At 48.3% G+C, this 19,785-nt stretch overlaps 1 protein-coding gene across 1 annotated transcript in view; it reads right to left on the bottom strand.

Annotated features, from left to right (window-relative positions):
- Nucleotides 1-19,785, bottom strand: part of Pcsk6 (proprotein convertase subtilisin/kexin type 6) — a 168,942-nt gene that overhangs the window by 79,310 nt on the left and 69,847 nt on the right. Inside the window, exons 8-10 of the mRNA XM_013350233.2 lie at nt 13,577-13,749; nt 7,356-7,568; nt 3,612-3,712 (exon numbers count right to left, since the gene is read on the bottom strand). Of these exons, the coding sequence (XP_013205687.2) occupies nt 3,612-3,712; nt 7,356-7,568; nt 13,577-13,749 (487 nt within the window). The remainder of the gene's footprint in view (nt 1-3,611; nt 3,713-7,355; nt 7,569-13,576; nt 13,750-19,785) is intronic.

Raw genomic sequence — 19,785 nt, forward strand, 5'->3', positions numbered from 1 at the left:
AAAAACAGAAAGGGAGACTATAGAAACCATTATCCCATTTATTTGCATTTGTTTTATGCTGAATTTCTTTCCATGAGTTTTTATTTCTTCGGGGATACCTTCCCTCTAAGTATCTTCTTCCAGCTTAGGCACTGTTTCCTTATGGTGAGAATCATTTCCATGTGGCAGAGAAGCCAAGGAGAGGCTGATACGACCTTGTGCTCTGTGAGTGCAGTGTGTGGAGCATCGTGGGCACTTGGCTCAACTGGAGAGTACGCAGCTGAGGCTCTAAGTTCAGCATGTTAATTGCATGTTAACTCTAAGTTGCATGCATTGTTACACATGTGTGGCGAATCCTCAGCTTGCCTTTTGGGACCACCAATCTTGTGATCAGTCCCACTGGCTAGCCCAGTCACATCTACCAACTCTGCTACCAACAGCTTGGGGACACACACTGCTTCTGGGAGTGACACCAACTCCACTTCCAACAGCATGGGGACACACAGCTTCTGTGATGTGACATCAACTCCACTATGAATACCATGGGGACACACACGGCTTCTGGGAAGAGACATCTTTCAGATACAAGGGGGCTTTTAAAAAGATGGACATCATTATAAGCCTGGCACTTTGGTTTTCTCATATGAGCCCCCCAACTCGCATGAATCTCTGGGGTCTTCCACATCACAGGAATTGCAAACCATGCCCACAGGTCACTCGTGCTGCTGCCAGCCAGAAGATGGTAGGAACCATCTCATCAGGAGGAAGCAAACCTTTCTCCCCTCCTTTCCTGTGCAGGAACTGAACCTGGGCCGCAGTCACTCTATCTCTAAGCTACCGCTCTAGTCCCAAAATGCTTCCAGTGGAAACAGAGGTGGGCAGCACATCTGGGGTCTGCAGCAAACTTGGGGGAACTCATAGGTCGCCTGCCTGCGTCATTCTTATCACTTGCTGTGCATGGGTCCTCCTATCGCCACTGGGAGTATCTTTCTCTACAACAGTGGTCTCAACCTTCCTAACGCTGTGACCCTTTAATGCAGTTCCTCATGCTCTGGTGACCCCCAAATATAAAATTATTTTGCTTCTACTTCATAACTATAATTTTTGCTACTGTCATGAATCATAATTTAAAGATGTGACATGTGACCCGTGGGGGTTGTGACTCACGTGTTGAGAACCACCACCTGAGCCTGCTGGACACTGTAGTCTCCAAGTGCCCTAAATTCAACCTGAGTCCCTAGACACCATGTGGTCTTTCCTGAACGAATCCTAATCCCAGGAAGTTCTAAGTAGGTTCTCCCTTCAGTGGGCTTGCTGGAATCGCACCCGCAACCCTCTGCCTGTCATCGGCTCCCAAGGGCCCATAGGCAAGCTTACTGGGATGACAATTGATCATGAAGCAGGGCGTGTTTTCTATTTAGGTCTGACGAACAAAATTCCTTGCATGTTTCCAATAAGGAATGCAGGAAAATAGAGAGTGATGAATTGCTAAGTAAGAAAATGCAACTTTTCCACACAAGGAACTGATGATGGCAGAGCCCCAGGACACAGAAGCTAACATTTTGTTTTTGGCCTGAAATTTGAAAATATTTAGCTGCTTTTGTTAAATTGGTAGCATTTGAGTGTTTTGGTGTTTAGCTCTGTAGAAATCAGCATGCAAGCAGGCACAATTTCAAGGATTGACACATCTCAAATATTCTCTCGGAATCAGCTAAAACCTCATCTAGAACAAAGAATTACTGCAAATGTTGGGCCCCGCTGTGACAATTGATGTCTAAACTATTTCTGACTCTACAATTGTACATAGAGTGTTTTTGTTTGTATGGGGAATGTCCCCGATGGGCTCCCAAGTTTGAATACTTGGTCTCTGGCTGATGGCATCGATTGTTGGGGAAGGTTGTAGAACCTATCATAGGGTGAGCCTACCAGCAAGAAAGGGGTCACTGGAGGTTGTGGGGGTGGACCTTGAAGATGGTAACTTAGGCCTGGTCTAAAAGTTTTCCTTGATTTGCCAAGGATGCCTTAGTTAGTAAGGATGTCTCAGTTAGGTCTTCTATTGCTGTGAAGAGACGCCATGAGGACAGCAACTCTTATAAAGTAAACATTTCATTGTGGTGGTTTGCTGAAGTTCAGAATTTCAGTCCATATCATCATGGTGGGACAGGGTGACACGCAGGTAGACATGGTGCTGGAGAGGTAGTCGAGTGCCCTACATCTTGGCTTACAGGCAACAGGAAGTGGTCTGTCTCACTGGGAGGAGCTTGAGCAAAGGACACCTCAAAGTCCACCTCCACAGTGACACACTTCCTCCAACAAGGCCACAGCTATTCCAGCAAAGCCACATCTTCTAATAGTGCCACTCCCTTTGGGGGCCATTTTCTTTCAAACCACCACGGCCAAGAAGTAACAAGCTGTGCCACGGGCTGTTGCCACCACGGACAGAGCCCAAGTCTCCATGCCTTTTCTACCACAATGGACGGCATCTCTCCAAACTATAGGCCAAGAGTGAACTTCCTGTCACACTGCTGAGAAGGTGGCTCATTCATGCAATTAACCCTCTGCTGACTGACCCATCACATTTTGTAACTCTAGGATTTGTGGGACTTAGACAGGCAAAGGGGAACTTTGTCACTGTCAGTTAGAGAGACGCTGTGACAGTCTGGGTACATGGCTATGAGTGGAGATCTCTGGCCCATGCGCCTCCCGGGTCCTACAAAGGAGAAGAGATGGTAGGCTTTACAAAGAGAAGAAACTACTCAGAGAACAGCCTAAAAAGGAAGGAAATTCTGACATGGACTACAACACAGACATGTGTGTTTACCCATAACACCACGTTAAATAAAATACACCAGCACCAAAGGACAGAATAGGCAGGACATCCTTATCCAAAACGTAAAAGGGAATCACAGATTTTGATTTTTTTTGGAGTATCTGCATAGACTTAATAAGTTTAACATCTTTAATCTGAAAATCTAAAATCCAAAACCGTTCCAGACCTTAAACACTCTGAACATGATATCAGCACTAAAAACCTTTCAGGTTTTGGAGCACTTTGAATTTGGGGTGCTTGGTATGAATTGTATGGTTCTGTTATGTGAGGTACTTAGACCCATCAAGTTCAAAGACAGGAAGCAGCATGGTGATTGTCAGAGGCTTGAGAGAGGGGGGGTGTTACGCACTGGACCATGGCACGTGCTAAAGTCCTAAGCCCTTCTCCTCAGAATGTGACTGTATTTCAAAACAGGGTTTACTGAAAGTTAGTTCAGGTAAATGAGGCTATCAGCATGTACCAGCTGGAGGTGGCCAACTGCCAGCCAAGGAGATGCCAACCCTGCTGTTGCCTCAATCCAGGCAGGGACTTTGAGGTCATGCATTTCTATTGTATGAGCAACCTTTGAAGGCAGCCTGGGCAGATCAATACAGAGAGTTAATGTTTAATGGGAACAAAACTTCAGTTTGGGAAGATGACAAAACTCCGGTCATGTGACAGTGATGGGTACACGGCAATGACAATGGGAACACACAGCTGAGCTTGTCACTTAAAATCCTCAGGAAGCTAGGTCTCAGGTTAGGTGTGTCCCGCCAGCATATAAACACCTTTTCAAAGGAAAAGAAGGAAGGTCGAAACTTACTTTGCTTCCAGAGCCAGGGCAATGATGCCAGCCACCATGGGGGCTGAGACTGAGGTCCCAGTGTGACCGTCGGTGCAGCGCTGACGCAGATCCGTGGTGACCTGCATGAGAGGGAGGCATGTGGAGCAGGGCAGTGGACAGAGGCTGGCTCCCTCTGAGAGACCCAAGGCACTCGCAGGCTGCCGAGTGACGCTGGGTGCCAGCGGCAGAAAAGGCATGCTGCCTGGCTCTTCTGGCTTTGCGCTCAGGAGCAAAACTGCAGATGCTCCTACAGATCAGGCTAATCCCAGAGTGTCACAGTAGGGAAAAGAAGCATCTAGAAACACTGGGTGTGCTTTCATGAGGGATCAGCTCAGCGGGCTCCTGAAGACCACAGAAGTCAGTGCAGACAAATGGTAAGGCAAGATAAAATGGGCTCTCCGCTGACCCGTCTTCCTGCAGGGCTCCACGCTCCTGCCCCTAAAATGCATGAAACCTGATTCCACTTGCAGAGCTAAACTCAGTGACTCTGGACTTAAGGGAAGCAGAAAACTTCTGGTCATGAAATGCTTAGAAGCCCAGATAGTGTTTCTACCTTTAGCTGCAAGGCAAGGACTGGGATGGTGGATCTGGACACCCTCCCTGGGGAACCCAAATGCTCTTGTCATCATCATAAGGCTTGCTGAGCAGGACAACAAGGCTGCTGGTCTTTTGGGGAAGGTGAGGCTGGCTCTGCCAGCTGGGCTCTGCCTGTCCTCGTCTGAGGCGATGGCTCCAGGAGGATGGGACATGGACTTAGAACCTCACAACTGCCCAACCTGACATGCACACCCCCTAGGAGGTCACAGGGGAAGAGGCTGTGAGATCGACACTTGATTTCGGGTGTGTTGGGTAGGAGCATGGCCCCCGTGACTTGTGCTCCTCGTTTTAATTCTCTGCCCTCTGCAGATGGAATCAAGGTTGCTGACCTTAAATCAGAGAGAGTCTTCTGAATTATCCTGCTGGGCCTGATAGAATCAGAAGGCTTTAGAGGTAGGAGGGAAAGCAGAAAAACCTGTTGGAAAGGTGAGGCATGAGAGGACTCCAGCCATCATGGCTGGCTTTGAAGAGTGAGCCGGAGAGACCCACACCAAAGGTGTAGGGAAAGAGGGGCTTTAAAAACAAGAATGTCCATCAGGGAACGGGGACCTTAGTCCTACTGCCAGGGACCTGAAACTACATAAGTGAAGACCTCCCCGGGGATGCCAGGAGGCCAGAGAGCCCCTCTGACATGCTGACTTCAGCCTGGGCATCTGGAGCTGAGAGCCAGAGAGGTGGCCGGGCTTCTGAGCTGCAAAGTGGGGAGAAGCCAATCGGCGCCCGCCTGGGGATGCTAAGCTTATGATGACTCATAGGGCAGCGACAGGAAAGGAGCTCACCCGAAGCTCATGCAGCCATTTTCTGGAACCCCTGAGGATGAATTTCTCCGGCACTAAAGGTCGGATCTTTCCACACAGAGGTGTCCTCTGGTCAGCGAGGCTCACGATCCCCCAGGGGAGGGGTATCTAGCCTGGGTCATACGTTCACGGGAGGATCTGACGGGTACTTCACCAGAAACCAGCTTCCTCGCTGCACTCAATAGGACAAAACCACCCCGAGGAAGCATGAAGGGCCAACCCAGGAAGGGCTTCTGTGACCCCTGCCTTTCTGTTGCTCACACAGGTCAGCAGGGCATCGACCCCTGCTCTGGCTTGGTAAATAGCCTTTGGGTGGGATCTGTGAGCAAGCAAGGCCCAGGGTTGGCCCTCCAGGGGCAGAACAGGGGATTTAGGGAGGGAACAGGGTCAACCCTGTGAGCTAGCAGAACAAAGATGGGCAGAGCCCTCCCACATCTGAGGGCCCTGCTTGGAACGCTGCTCACATCAATGAACTGACCCTCATCTTTAGTCCCCAAGGGGAGAGTAAAGGTTTTAGTTCTCTGATCAACAGCCCTGTCCATCCATGAGGGATTCCTCACTCCTGGCAGATGCTGCAGGAAGGAAGCACGCAGGGGGCGAGGTTTTGACTGACACCAGTGATGTGGGCCTCCTCCTACACACTAGCGCTCACCTGAACTCAAGGCTGTGAGGCACCTGCTGAGCCCCTGGCAGGACATTTTTGCCTCAAGCAAAAACTGGGCTCCAGCTAAGGGACAAAAATGCTCATCGTGTTCAAAACAGAGTTCCAGGACAGCAAGTCTGATGCTCAATTTTATCTTTTCCCCTCTCCCAACCATATCCTTCTTATCCATAAATACTGCTCAGAGGAGGGAAAATTATTTGAAAAGAAAAAATTCAAGAGAGACGGCACATGCCTGTCACCTCAGCATTTGTGAGATGAAGTCGAGAAGAACAGGAGTTAACCTCTACTATACAGTAAGTTCAAACCCAGCCTGGGCTACATAAGACCATCTCAGAAAAAAAAAAAGTGTGTGTGTGTGTGTGTGCGCGCGCGTGCGTGTGTGCGTGTGAAGGGAATGAAGGTGTTCTGTAGCTCGATGTGTGCACACTCAAGCACAATAAGTAAGTAAATAAAGTCATGAGTCCTCCTTGCAGAGCCGAGTGCCATCCCCGAGGACGCAGCCCTAGCACAATGCATCCAAAAATGCCAACCTCAACTTGAACCCAGTTAGCCAGGAGGCCTTTGCTTGGTTTCAGCCAAAGCATCTGTTTAATAACGCTTCAACGAGTCCGTGCCCAAATGAGGAGGAAGAGGAGATAAGCAGGGCATGGTGCAGTCTCAGCTGCCCATCCCAGGGCTGGGTGATCCTGCGGGATGGGAAAATAAATCTTAACACCTCTGTGAACCAACCTGGGCCACTACCAGGCCTGCAGCAGGATGACAGGGGCTGGCCTTCCACAGACACACAGCAAGCAGAGAACAGGAAGCCTATGTGCTCCCCAGAAAAAAAAATGTAAAAATAAATTTGAAAATAATTTGTGTCTTAGCAGCAGGAGGAATGAAAAGACGCTGGTGAGTATTAAAATCAAACCATGTCTGGGCAGCTGCACGGGCTCATCTTCAAAATATCTACACACCAGCTTAATGACTATGCATTTGAATTCTGCATTAATTTAGACTGGAAACCCCCCCCCCTTCTCTCTCTCTCTTTTTAATATAGGAAAGTATGTACAGAAGGAAGAAGCATAAATTTCCAGCCATATACTTAAACGGTTACCATTTGAAAGATAAATCAGGGGCTGGGAATGTGGCTCGGCGGTGGCGTTCCTGCCTACCAGGGGTTTGAGTACCACAAAGAAGAATAACAGAAAACCAATACTTCTGTTCACTGCAGTGAGCAGAGCTGGCAAAAGCCGTGGCTCCCCTTCCAAGTGTCTGGGGCATGTCCCTTGGCAGCAGAGAAGCCTAGAATGCTCGGGTTTCCAGAAGGTTTCAGCATAAAACCAAGACTTTCTATTTTATGCATCAGAACAGTGGACTCTGGGATGTGACCACAGAATTCCAGAGAGCTAAAAGGAGATATGACAAGGATGAACCCCATTCTTAAGTGACATTTTTAGGTCTCTAAAGTCAGAGAGGGATTCATTGGCATTTCTGGGCACAGAGGAGTAAAGCATCCTACAAAACAGTAAAGCCTGAGGCTGGCTGCCAAAGCACTGGGGTTGACCTCTAGGTTCAGCTTGTCCACAGAGGGATGAGGCTGGTACCTGAGATCCAACAACATCTGGTCCTGGCTAAACTTGCCCTTGGGAAAAGGAAGCCCTTTAACCTTAGGAGAGAACTTACAATCTTCCGTTCATAGAAGGCCCCACTGCTGTAGGTGGTGGCCAAGGTGGAGGCGCATTCCTCCAGGTACCAGGGTTTGTGGCCGTTCTCCGTGGTGCTGCTCACAGAGATGGTATAGATGCTGTTGGTGTAACCATCGCAGGAGCAGTGGTCCCCTTCTCTTCCTCCGTTCCCAGAGGCCCAGACAAAGATGGAGCCCAGACCCTGGCGGCCCTACATGAAGCAAGAAGAAGAGGGTGTCAGCAGCTGTGGTGGGATCCCATGGGGGAGGGTCTGCAATCCTGCCTTCAGCATGTCCTCCACAGGGCAGTGACGGTGCACCGAAACCACGGAGGGCCTGCCTAAGGGTTCCATTTGGGTTTCAGGGGAGCCATCTTGCCTGTGGTGACAGCATTAAGGTCGCAGTTCTTCACAGGAAACCCCAGACCCCAAAGCAAGCAGCTCCAGTTCACACCACATCACTAATTTCCATTGCAGTAGCCAAGGACCAAGGGCACTCAGCATAAGACCACGATTAGAGACAGACGATGGCAGAAATTTGGAACTGTTTCAGTTTTACGGGTCAAAGGAGCTGGTTTCGAGAGGGAAGAGCAGGGATTTTCCTGAAAATACAGTCGCAGAGGTAAGCTTCTCAGAGGTCCAGCTAATTCTTCAAAGAGGGGTGAAGGGTGAGAGGTGAAGGGTGAGGGCTGAGCGTGGAGGGTGAGATTGTGGCTTCTGTATGTAACTGTTAGAAAAACATGGCCATGCTCCAGAACACTGCTCTATGTCTGCAGATGTCCCCTTGGAGTTCCCGGAGGCGGATGCCATGGACCAAAGGATACGTGCTAAAGCAGTCAAATCAACTCAGGCTGCTGACTTCACTTGTTCCTTGGGAACGGGAAAGAGAGAAAGCACATGACAGTGGCGAGTCAGGCAGGTTCCTGCAGCCCTGGTACACACTATACCCATGGGATCAATGGTTTCTGACCAAACTTCATGTCATCCCAGCTACAAACACTAGTTACTGATTAGCTCATGGAAGATTCGACTGAGTCAGTCTCCACAGCTGGACTCAGAGGGCGCACCATGAATTGTACTTCCCAGGCTCTTAAGAATTGAGAACCCTCCCTTTCAAATGTAGGGAGGGGACCGACCCTGAGTCTGAGCAACTGGTCAATTTAAAGACGGCTTTCAAGCAGATTGTACAACCCCATGCGTGAATCCCTCCTCAGAGTTCAGGGCTTTCCTTGGGGGAAGAGGAGCCACCTGCTCTGGAGGCCTGTGACACTCGATTTTGCAGACTTAAGAGACTTCAGTTCTAGGCTAAGGTTCCCAACAAAACCCACAGGGAGGTTACTGGTGCCCCCGGCCCTGCTATGTCAGGGCAGCTCCTTTTCTCTGCTTCCTCCATCTCAAGACAGGCTTTTCTGAATGCCCAGGAGCTTTCCACAGAGGCTACCTGTCCTTAGCAACAAAGGGTAACTTCTGCAGTTGGAGAGATGGATCAGCAGTTTGGAGCACTTGTTGCTCTTGCAGAGGACCTGGGTTCTATTCCCAGCACCCACCTGATGGCTCACAACCATCCGTAACTTCAGTTCCAGGGGATCTGACGCCCTCTTCTGACTTCTGCAGGCACCAGACGTGCATGTGGTGTACACAGACGTATGCAGGAAAGACATTAACACACACACAAAATAAACTAAAAAACATTCTAAGAAATAGGTTAACTTCTAGAAGAAAGGCACAAACTCAGGAAATGGGTGTGTCTGTGTGAACTGGGGCATGCCCTGTGCCAGGATGCTTCCATCGACAATGGATTACACAGGTGCAGAGAAGCTAGGCGTGTGGAAGGCTTTTGTGCCATCGAAGTGTGAGTAAGAACTCTATCATGAGGCTCGCATCGCGACGAAAGCGCTAATGATGGCTTTCTCGGAGGATGTCCTCATCATTAAGCAAAGCAAGACTATAATTACCTGTTGGAAAAGATTAACCAGCAGCCAGCTTAAATGGACTAAGATCCAAATGAAAAGGCATTTAGCCCAGGAGAGCCTATCTATTCCAGACACGAGATACTGTCACTTTCAACTCCATCCCCAGTGCAGAACCGTTTATAAAATGTTCTTATTTTGTAAAGTTCAACAATCTTATTATTCTGGAAGTGTAGGGAACAACTTAAAATAGTGCTCCCCACTCTTGAATGTGTGCCCACTGAATCACAAGGGGATCTTGTTACAAACACCTTTGGGTCCAGCGAGTCTGGGGTGGCCTGTCAATTAGTTGTACAGCACTCTAATAGACATGTGAAGTAAATCAATTACAAAAAGAGTTTATTTGATTCAGTTTTGTAGGTTTCAGCCCACGACTGGCAGCGCCCATTGTCTTAGCCTTTGATGTCAATGCCACCATAGAGACCACGGCAGAGGAAGTCTATTTGTCACATGGTGGGGAGGAGGGTAGGGGAGTGGAGCCCCACAATCTCCTTCAAGGTGTGCTGGCAATGACCAGCCGATCTCCTTCTAGACCCTGCCTCTTCCAGTTTCCCCCATCCACACCCCTGGGTAGCACCATGCTCATGGGATTGCAATTCTGCACGCCTAAGAATTTCAGCCCACACCTTGCTGCCAATCCCAGCCCTTCCCCTGACACCGGGCACTCACTGCCTCACTACTTCCCATAGGCACCGCAGCATCAGCAACCTCCTTCCTGTCTCACTGTGGGTTTCTAAAGGGACAGAGCTTGGTGGAGGAGCAGAGAACACAGCTAGGCTCAGGCTGTGAAGAAAGACCTTGGCTGTTCTTGGAGGTTTTAGGTTCACTTCCCACATTTTGTATCTGAACAGGAGCTGAGACCAGGGTGTGTGGATGTTTCAACTCCAGCCATAAACTTGTATTTCCATTCGGGAAAGCTACAACTTGAATTCCAAACTGCACTGGTATCCTCCCTGGGGGCGGGCTGTTAGGACCACCCTCCCGAGGGCAGGAGAACCCCAGTCATCTGGACGAGGCCAGCTGTTCTTTATCTCAATGTTTAATTCCCTTTCTGAGTGAACACTCGGGCGAGGAGTGCGGCATTAAATAGATCCCTAGGCCCAACAATGGCTTCTAAAGGCCCCTGCCACCCTGCCACATCATCTACTGAAGACAAAGCCACCATTTTACAGAAAAAGATAACAGATCACAAATGGGGTGACATGGAGGAGTAGCGGATGGGGAGATGGGCTTTGGTTGGGCGTTATCACATTTCCGGAGGATTCTTCCTGGCATCTCTAGACAGCTGTGATTTAAGGGGCCTGTCTAACATACTTTAACTTCAGATGACTAAAATTTAAATGGTCTCTGTATTTTAAGAAAACATGACAAGAATGGGGAGGTTTCTGCATAACCCTCTATGCATCCTGTTACCCGGACAACCTGATGGAGCAGCTGCCGCTCAGGGTTCCGAATGTAAATCTCTTTTTTGCAGCTCCAGCTTGAGTAGGCTCCATACAAAAACCCAAGCACACTGCACGTGACCTCGTGAAAACCGGCATATCCCCTCCTGGACGCAGAGGTCCAAGCCACATCTGTAGAAAGCGTCTCGTAGAAATGCCAGCTGTTCGGACTTTGGTGCAGTGAGTGCGACCTCCGACTGCAGTCAGCCTCTTCGGAGCTGCAGCTCAGCTTATGTTTAAGATGTTTCACTTGTCACTGAGTCTGAGATCTGAGTGATCTAATGGTGGGAGGGGATTGAGTCATGGAAACAAAGTGATTTATTTATTCAGCAATCCCTCGCAGGGCGGCGGCTCACTCGGTCATGCCTGAGTCTGCCAGTACTCCCCTAGCTCAGCACGTGGCCCAGCACACGGCTAGACTCAGGTGCTCGGCGGAATAATGGAAGCTGCCCCTGCGTCCTGCTGGAGTAGCAGAGTGGAACAGTCTGTATTCCGAGCCTGAGCATGGGTCTTACACAATCTGTCTGTTTGTATGCTGCCTCTTTTACCTTTCTCCCTCCAACTGTTGAACACCACCCTGTTCCTGATTGCTGATTTCTCAGGCACTGTGGCCCTGGGTGGCACGGTGCAAGGGTACTGAATAAGGATGGCGTTCCTCGTGCTGTACACAGGTGTGCCCGGCAGGAGGTGAAGACATGGCACACCCTTTAACTGAGAAGTGTCGAGAAATGAAGATGCTCCAGGGATTCGGCATGGCCGGAGGTGGCAAGGCAGGATGTCCTCTGGCAAAACTCTTGTTGCCACAGAAAAGATAACACACAGTGACCAACTTAATACATCCCAAGAAAGAAACCAAGTGGCAATCAGAAAGAGAGCCCTGAGCAGAGTTTAAAGACGAGGGCAGGGAAACCGGTCTAGTCAGTAAAATACTTGCCACTTAAGCAAGAGGACCCAAGTTTGACGGCTGGAAACCACTTGTGAAAATAAAAGAAAGAAGAAAGAAAAAGCTGGTGAATGACCCCCACAACCCCAATGCTGGGAGATAGAGGCAGGCTTGCTGGCCAGCCAGACTAGCCAATCAGCAAGCTCCAAGTTCAGTGCGCCTAATGAGAAACTGTATCTCAAAAAATAAGGTGGTGGTACCTGTCTTTAATCCCAGTCCTTGGGAGGCATAGTAGATCTCTGTGAGTTTGAGGGCAGCCTGGTCAACACGAGATCCCAGCCAATCAAGGGTGACATGGTAGGACCCCGACTCAAAGATAAAGAAATAGGGCTGGAGAGATGGCTTAGCAGTTAAGAGCACTTTCTGCTCTTGCGGAGCACCCAGGTTCAGTTTCCAGCACCCACACCGAGGCTTACAACTGTCTATAACTCCAGATCCACGGGATCCAATGTCTTCTTCTGGCCTCTGTAGCACTAGGCATGCACATGGCTATATATATATATATATATATATATATATATATATATGTATATATATATATATATGCACATGCTTGCAGGCAAAAAAAACCCTTAAAATAAAAAATAAAATTTTTAAACACAAGAAATAAATAAAGTGAAGAACTCTTGAAGAAGAAATTTGATGTTGACCTCTGGCACACATGTGCACACACACTCACACACAGACACAGAGGGTGGGGGATTGTTCCTCTCTGGGGCAAGACTGCAGGGGAGAGGGTAGACAGACAGAGACAGAAAAGCTGTCTACAGCATAAACTTTTGAGTGTTTCTGGTTTTTTGTTTTGTTTTGTTTGAGACAGGGTTTCTCTGTGTAGCTCCAGTTATCCTGGAACTCACTCTGTAGACCAGGCTGGCCTCGAACTCACAGAGATCCACTTGCGTCTACCTCCTAAGCGCTGGGATTAAAGGCATGCACTGCCACAACTGCTTCTTTTTGATGTATTTTTTTTAACTGTTCACTGCATCTGAATTACTATACACAGTTACAATATAATAAAAATCTTTTAAAAATGGTTTAAGTCATATAAAATATAAATAATGAAATAGGCTCAATCCTGCCCCCTTGCTTTCCTGCTTTCCACAGGAATCAGAAACGCCTGGGTTTCTTCACAGACCCTGCCTCGCATCCCAGGCCTGCCAACATTCATTTAGCCACCCCTATGCGGTGAGCTGGGGCTTATTGGGCCACTCAGGGCCTCCTGGATGCTGACCATAACTGCGTCTGACTATTCCAAGAAACTGCCCTCACCTGGAAATCTGTCTCACCGCCTGGGTAGTAAAACCTGGTTCATCTCCTGCTAGCTCTTCTCAAACTCAATTCTCCTGAGTCCCCTATCCCGCCAGCTCTCCACACTGACAATGGGTGACACCCAGAGGGTAGGCCTCCTGGGATAAGCCTACCATCCTCCCAGTTGAGGAGGTAGTAAGTCTCTTAGATGTTCCCCATGTTTGTCTCTGAAACTGTAACTGTGTTGGCTGTGTGGTACTAAGGGTGCGGGTGTCTGGGTGACAGCTCTCTGCTGCCATGAGGCTTTGGAGTAGCCACGCCCCACACCCCACGGTAGACGGAAAGTTCCGCTCATTGTTTCACCTCCATAATTCAAGGATCAGGCCGGGAGATCTGATTGCGCTGCCTCCCACCACCTACACAGTCATGGATGGGGAGTGCTAGGCTGGCTCTCCCTGGACCAGCGCGGGCAGCCCAGAGCCCTTCATTCCGGCACTGCAGGGCTTTCCTGCCAGTCTTGTTTCAGGCCACGGCTGACGTCACTCTGATATTTAAATGGTGAAGATGTTCAGTCACCCCCACCCTGGGTACTCCCCTGTAGTCCTAGGTTACTCATACCTTTTTAATGCCATACTCGAAAGCCTGTTTAGCCAGACGGCCGGGCCCGTCCACCGTCTTCCCGTCGTCATCTGGCCCCCAGCTGGCGCTGTAAATATCAATGTAGTTGGGTCTGATGCCCAGGGACTTGGCCTCAACCACATCGGTCACATCGCCGTCCAGCATCCGGATGCCTGCAAGCAGAAGGGGAGGCTCACTGTCAGCGCTGGGGAGTCTGAGCATGGGACTTGTGAAGAACCCTGGGACCAGGAAGCCTGCAAGGGCTGGGAGCGCCAGGAAGCTTATCCCAGGACACCATGCCACTAGGTTCCCAAGAGGCGCTTGTAGTTGCTAGTTTTATGCCCTTTTGAAACAAGCTATAGTCATTTTGGAAGAGGAAACCTCAATTGAGAAAACACCCCCACCAGACTGGCCTATGTAGGGCATTTTCTTGCTTGATGATTGATACGGGAGGGCCCAGGCCACTGCTAGAGACGCTACCTCTGGGCAGGTAGTCCTAGGAGGTACAAGAAAGCCGATTCAACAAGCCATCGATGAGCAAGCCAGTAAGCAGAGCCCCTCCGTGGACTCTGCATAAGTTCCTGCCTCCAGGTTCCTGCCCTGCTTGAGTTCCTTCCCTAATTCCCTCAGTGATGGGTACACCTGAGAAATGCACCCTTTCCTCCCCGTGGTGCTTTTGGTTATGGTATTTTAATGACCATCATACTTGGACAGTTTCTATTCAAACTAGTCCTGATACATTCTGGTCTGAAGCTAGAAGGGCCTATCTGGTCTGAACTGGTTTGGGGGTACCTATGCAGTCAGGCAAATCTATTCCCTAAGTGAACGGTAAGGGAGAATTTTCTACTCAGCATCCTATACATATGTATAATCAAGGGCGCATCTGATTAGTGCACAGAGTGAAAAGGCCTGGGTAAAGTAAGCCTGCCAATCCAAACAGAGAATCCCCCACTATACCCTCAGTAAGCAAGGCTTCCTTCTCTTGAACCTCATAAAAGGCAGCCCCGAACAATAATCAGGACCCCTGAATAACCCCACTCGTGTCCACTGTCAGTCTCCATACCGTATTTCTTTCTAATCTGTATGTAGTATTGCTTTCCTTCGGAACAAAGTTTCCTTGAAACTGTACAGCCTGAACGGGCTTTTAGTTCATACTTGAACGAGAAGCCGAGAAACCGCTGGTCCAGATTCCAGCCACCAGTAACACCTCCCTGAGCGTCTCCAGAGCCTCCTGGGTCTGGCTCTGTGTGTGCGATGGCCCTGCCTTTCACGGAAACGTTCTCCATCTTAGAGCTACTTAAGACATAATAGGAAAGCACGGCTTACACTCTTTGATGGAAGCTTAATAAATACAGAAATAACCAAGGATGGCACTTAACTCACTTTCTTTTAATATTTATCTTCACCTGAAACACACTTTCATCCCAAATTTTTTCCTTTTTTAAGAAACTGAACTCCAAGTGAAGCGCTCCCCTGTGTGGTTAGGGCTATTCTCAGAGCATGGTTATGAATGGCCTTGCACTCTGCCCTTACCCACGTCAGGCCCAGGAAGCCCTTCCTCTGCAGCTGACCTCAGCGTGGAGGGGGTCTGGACCTCTCCTGTCCTGGACCTCCACAGGCATCTTCAAGAGCTGAAATTCTGTTCTTGAACTATAATAGACATCCATTCACAGACAGGGAGATGAGGCATCTCTTTGGCCATTGTTCTGTACCCACAGACTCAACCCAAAGCACATCTGAAAAACACCTGAGAGCACCCCCAAAAAAGACCAACTGTTTTCTGTATTATTCTGGGATAGACTTTTTTTTTTGTCATTATTTCCTCAATAATAAACAACTATACACAGTATTAATACTGTATCATATATTATGCAGAATCAAGTGATTTCACATATACAGGAGAATGTGAGCAGGCTCTATGTAAATGCTACCCCATTTCATATAAAGGACTTAAGCCCAAGCACTTTGGCATCTCTATGGGCTTTGGACCTAGTCCCTGTGGGTCTACTGTAGTACTTCACCCTGGGATCAGGAGCTGGTTCCCAGCACAAGCAGGAGCAGTCACAGAAGCAGAGGTCCCAGAGACAAGTACCTCATATGAATTAAACCCCAGGGTCCTACTTCACTGTACACATGGAGATCCTCATGTAACCCTGCTTCCGACTAGCTGCTGAGCTCAGAACCTTAATACATGCCTCCATTTTTTTTTTGCCTTGTATCTTCTTGCTTAGTAGCATACAAGTTACAAATAAGTAGATATGCTTTATCATTCAACAAAGTGTGACTTTCTTCCCTGTGTGGAATCGGAAGATTCATAAGCCTTTTCTTTAACCAGTTTTTAAGGTCCAGGTTCCTCTATGGTTTTCTCTATACCATCTGCCCCAAAGTTCCATGTTCATAAGCAAGAGGTCGATGCAGGCATCGTTATGGAGGAATCTTGGGAGGCTCTATAATGTAATGAGCAATGCAGTAGGGCAGGAGGGCTGCTCTGGGGTACAGTAGCCCGGCCTTATACTTAAGTATAAGGTTTAACTGGAAACATCTGCTCTGAAGGTGTGGGATTTCTCTGCAAAATCAGTGCCAGAGAGATTTACTGAAAATATAATAATGATAATAATAATAAATAATAATAATAATACAATATCTCAGAAGTCCAAGGGTGGTGCCCAGAGCCATGTGAGGAGTCAGCTGGGGTGCACAGACCATAGTGGAAAATGAGGATGGATTCAGAGGAAGAGCCTGTCCATTAAGGTTTGATGCCCCCCCCCTCAAAAAAAGCAGCAGGGATGGATGTTGGCTTAGCGGCACCTGTCTTCTCTGGCTCTCCATCCACTTCCTGTCATCCCGCCACCTGAAACACCATGGCTAGTCATGCATAGGGACTTAGACACTACCACCCCAGGTCACCTGTTTCTGGCAGGGAGACCCTCACTGCAGCAGGCCCCCCTCTGACTAGCAGACACAAGAATGCGTCCTGGGTGGGAGCCCTGCTCTGGCTGCCAACTGTGACCAGACAGGGACCCTGGAGGATCTCTCACGGTACTTGGTTTTCTGTCTAAGGCCATATAGGAAGTCATCTGCACTATGGGCTGTCTGTCAAATGAAGGGAAAAGTACCTGGGGCATTGAATGCTCTTGACTCCACTGGATCTCAGTTTTCCTAACTGTGAAAATGGGCGTAATTTCAGTATCTAATTACTTCCCTATTTTCTGATGATATAGCGTATGGTATCTTGGTATCTATGAAGAGGGACATCTGCATACCTGCTAGCTCTAAAGCCTAAGAAAATGACAGATCATACGCGATACAAGCAGGAGGGTGAGACTCAAAGGGTTGAAGAAGATCTCAAGGAAGAGCGGGGACTGACATTGAATTGTTCTCCGGCTTCTACGTCATCCTGCGGTCTCTTTCTCTTGCAAATGCTCCTGGGGGAGGATTCCTCTGCCACCAGCCATGTTATTGATGTAGCCAAGGGAAAACCCACCAGAACTGGTACTATGCTGGCTCAACTGCAAGCCTCCAAAACGGAGAGCTGGAGAAGACCCGTGTGTGAGTTACTCAGCTTTGGATATTTTGTCATAGCAATGGGAAGTAGACCGGTATGTCCTGGGTTCTCAGTGGGGCTACAGAAATAGGAGAGAATTCCTTCTGCCTTTAAGGTTCAGCAGCAGACTCTTAGGGCAAGAGAGCTAGCTGGTCACGTGGGTGGCCAAAGCCAGTCCTGTGGTTCTAGTGCTGAAAATGGAACCTGCTATTCTAAGGTTTTTCATACCGGTTATAGATGCTGAGATGCCGACTTCTAAATGAGAAGAATGGAATACCAAAGAGACATCCAAAAATATACACAAATACACAAGCAGAGTGAACCCCACCAGCTCTCACAATGCTCTCCATCCTGAAGGGGGCTGACTGGCATATGCAAAGTTAAGTGTTGCACACTGAGATTTTGACAGTGCATCTATTTCCCTAGCACTGACAGTTGCCAACAGAGAAAGGTAAATATTTTCAGTAGAAACCTGCTGTTCCAACATTAGCTTCAAATGTGAATGGCTCCCTGCAAATGCCAAGGAGAGGAGGAAAAAAAAAAAAACCAGTCATCATTTCTCTAATGAAAAAAAAGAAAGGCCCATTTACTATAAATTGCTGGAGATAAAAATAATCTGGACAGATCATTTGGATGGCAAACTAACTCCTGTTGTTAGCTTGTGCTGGGCTGCTTTCCTGTGGGCAGAGCCAGAGCACAGGACACATAAACACAGTTTACCCCTCCACTCTGACGGCAGAGCCTGTGGGTTCCAGATAGACAGATAAGGTGGTTGAGCCTGGTGACTTCACGTGTGAGTGGAACAGGAGACTGCAAACAGGAGTCAATCTCCACAAGATGATTCCAGGTACCCCTAGAAGTCCATCCTGGGGAGCACTGGGCAGGCTCGCCTCCTTTCAGTAACGCACCCAGTCCCATTGTTTAAATGCCCTGGGAGAACCTGGCTGAAACCAATGATCTTAGAAGTCTCTTCGTACAAGTTAAAAGAAAACACCAGTTTTCTCATAGTGATCCATCCTTCCTCCCTGTTTCTGATTTATGCCGTGATTTTCTGGACTACAGGCTTGTGCAAAGCAAGGCAAACATGGCCACATGTAGCTGACCCTGTGAAGAACACACAATGTAGCTGAAAACTACTTTCTGAGGGAGCTCAGCATGAGAAGGAAGAAAAAGAACACATACATGTGCACACGGCACACACACAGGCTCTGGTCCCATAGGAGAAGTCAGCCATATTGCCTGCCTGCCTGTTAATGTCTGGAGGAAGGCAGGGGGGCTGCCATGCTGGGGCCACTTTTGTTTATTGAGCAGTAATGTATTTCGCCTTTAGCTAATGAGCGGCAACGCAGGAGCGATGAACAGCAGCCAGGAAAATGAGATTGTAGCTTCCCGAGTGTGACAAATGGCCCTCCTCAACAAATCCAACTCATTAATCCTGGGTTTGTTTCAGTAAATCTACAGAGAAATGTTTGTTTGTTTGTCTGTTTTCCAGTAAAACCATAGTTCATTTTATACCATGAGTAGCTGTGCAGGGTGAGTTTCAACAGTTGTTCAAAAGGCCACAAATGGGGCTGGAGAGATGGCTCAGCAGTCAAGAGCACTGGCTGCTCTCTCAGACAGCCTGGATCTGGTCGCCAGAAGTCACTTGTTAGCCCATAACTGCCTGTGATTCTACTTACAGAGGATCTGATGCCCTCTTCCAGCCCCCAAAAGAACTAGGCACACACATGGTGTACATACATACATGCAGGCAAAACAGTCACACACATAAAATAAAAATCATTTCTTAATGTCCACAGATCCACAGAACTGTCAAGTCTCATAATCTCCTTAGAGTCTTTTAGTCTCTAAACACGCCCCACTTGACAGCCTTTTTCCAAGGACCCAGGAAGCTGAGGTCTACAGAGCTGTCAAGACACACCTACCATCTGCCATTGTCCCAGGAAGTACACGACAGTGTGGTAGATCATCAGAAAGCTGGGTCTCTCTCAGCTTCCCATGCTATTCCTGATCTTGCAACACAGCATCCATCTCTTCCCAGAGACAGAGGTAGTTGCAGCCAACAAAGTACCTGCATACCACATGCATACACCCACGGTTTTACCTACATACAGTATATATGCATGCACCCATGGGCTTACCTGCATACCAAGTACATGTACCCATGGTTTGCCCTGCATACCATGGACATACACCCATGGGCTTCACACCTTCACCAACAAGATGAGGCTCATCTCCAAGTAGGTTCTTATGTTAACTGTCTTCTGACGCATTGACACTTGGGGGTCTTGCTAACCCTGAAGAGACTTTCCTCTTCTGCCTTGACTATCTTCTAGACATGGTAAATGACTCTCATAGAAAAGTATGCCTTTCAACTCAAGAAACTGATCATCAAAAGAACAAATAATCAAATAAAAATGGGGTACAGACCTAAACAGAGAACTCTCAACAAAGGAATCTAAAATGGCTGAGACCCTTAAGGAAATAGTGAACATCCTTAGTCATGAGAGAAATCAAAACAACTCTGAGATTCCATCTTACACCTGTAAGAATGGCCAAGATCAAAGTTGATGACAACTTATGCTGGAGAGGATGTGGGGTAAAGAGAACATCCCTGCATTGCTGGTGGGAGTGCAAACTGGTATAGCCACTTTGGGAATCAGTA

Source organism: Microtus ochrogaster, chromosome 22 (genome assembly GCF_000317375.1).
Source record: "Microtus ochrogaster isolate Prairie Vole_2 chromosome 22, MicOch1.0, whole genome shotgun sequence".
In the NCBI taxonomy this organism is placed as follows: domain Eukaryota; kingdom Metazoa; phylum Chordata; class Mammalia; order Rodentia; family Cricetidae; genus Microtus; species Microtus ochrogaster.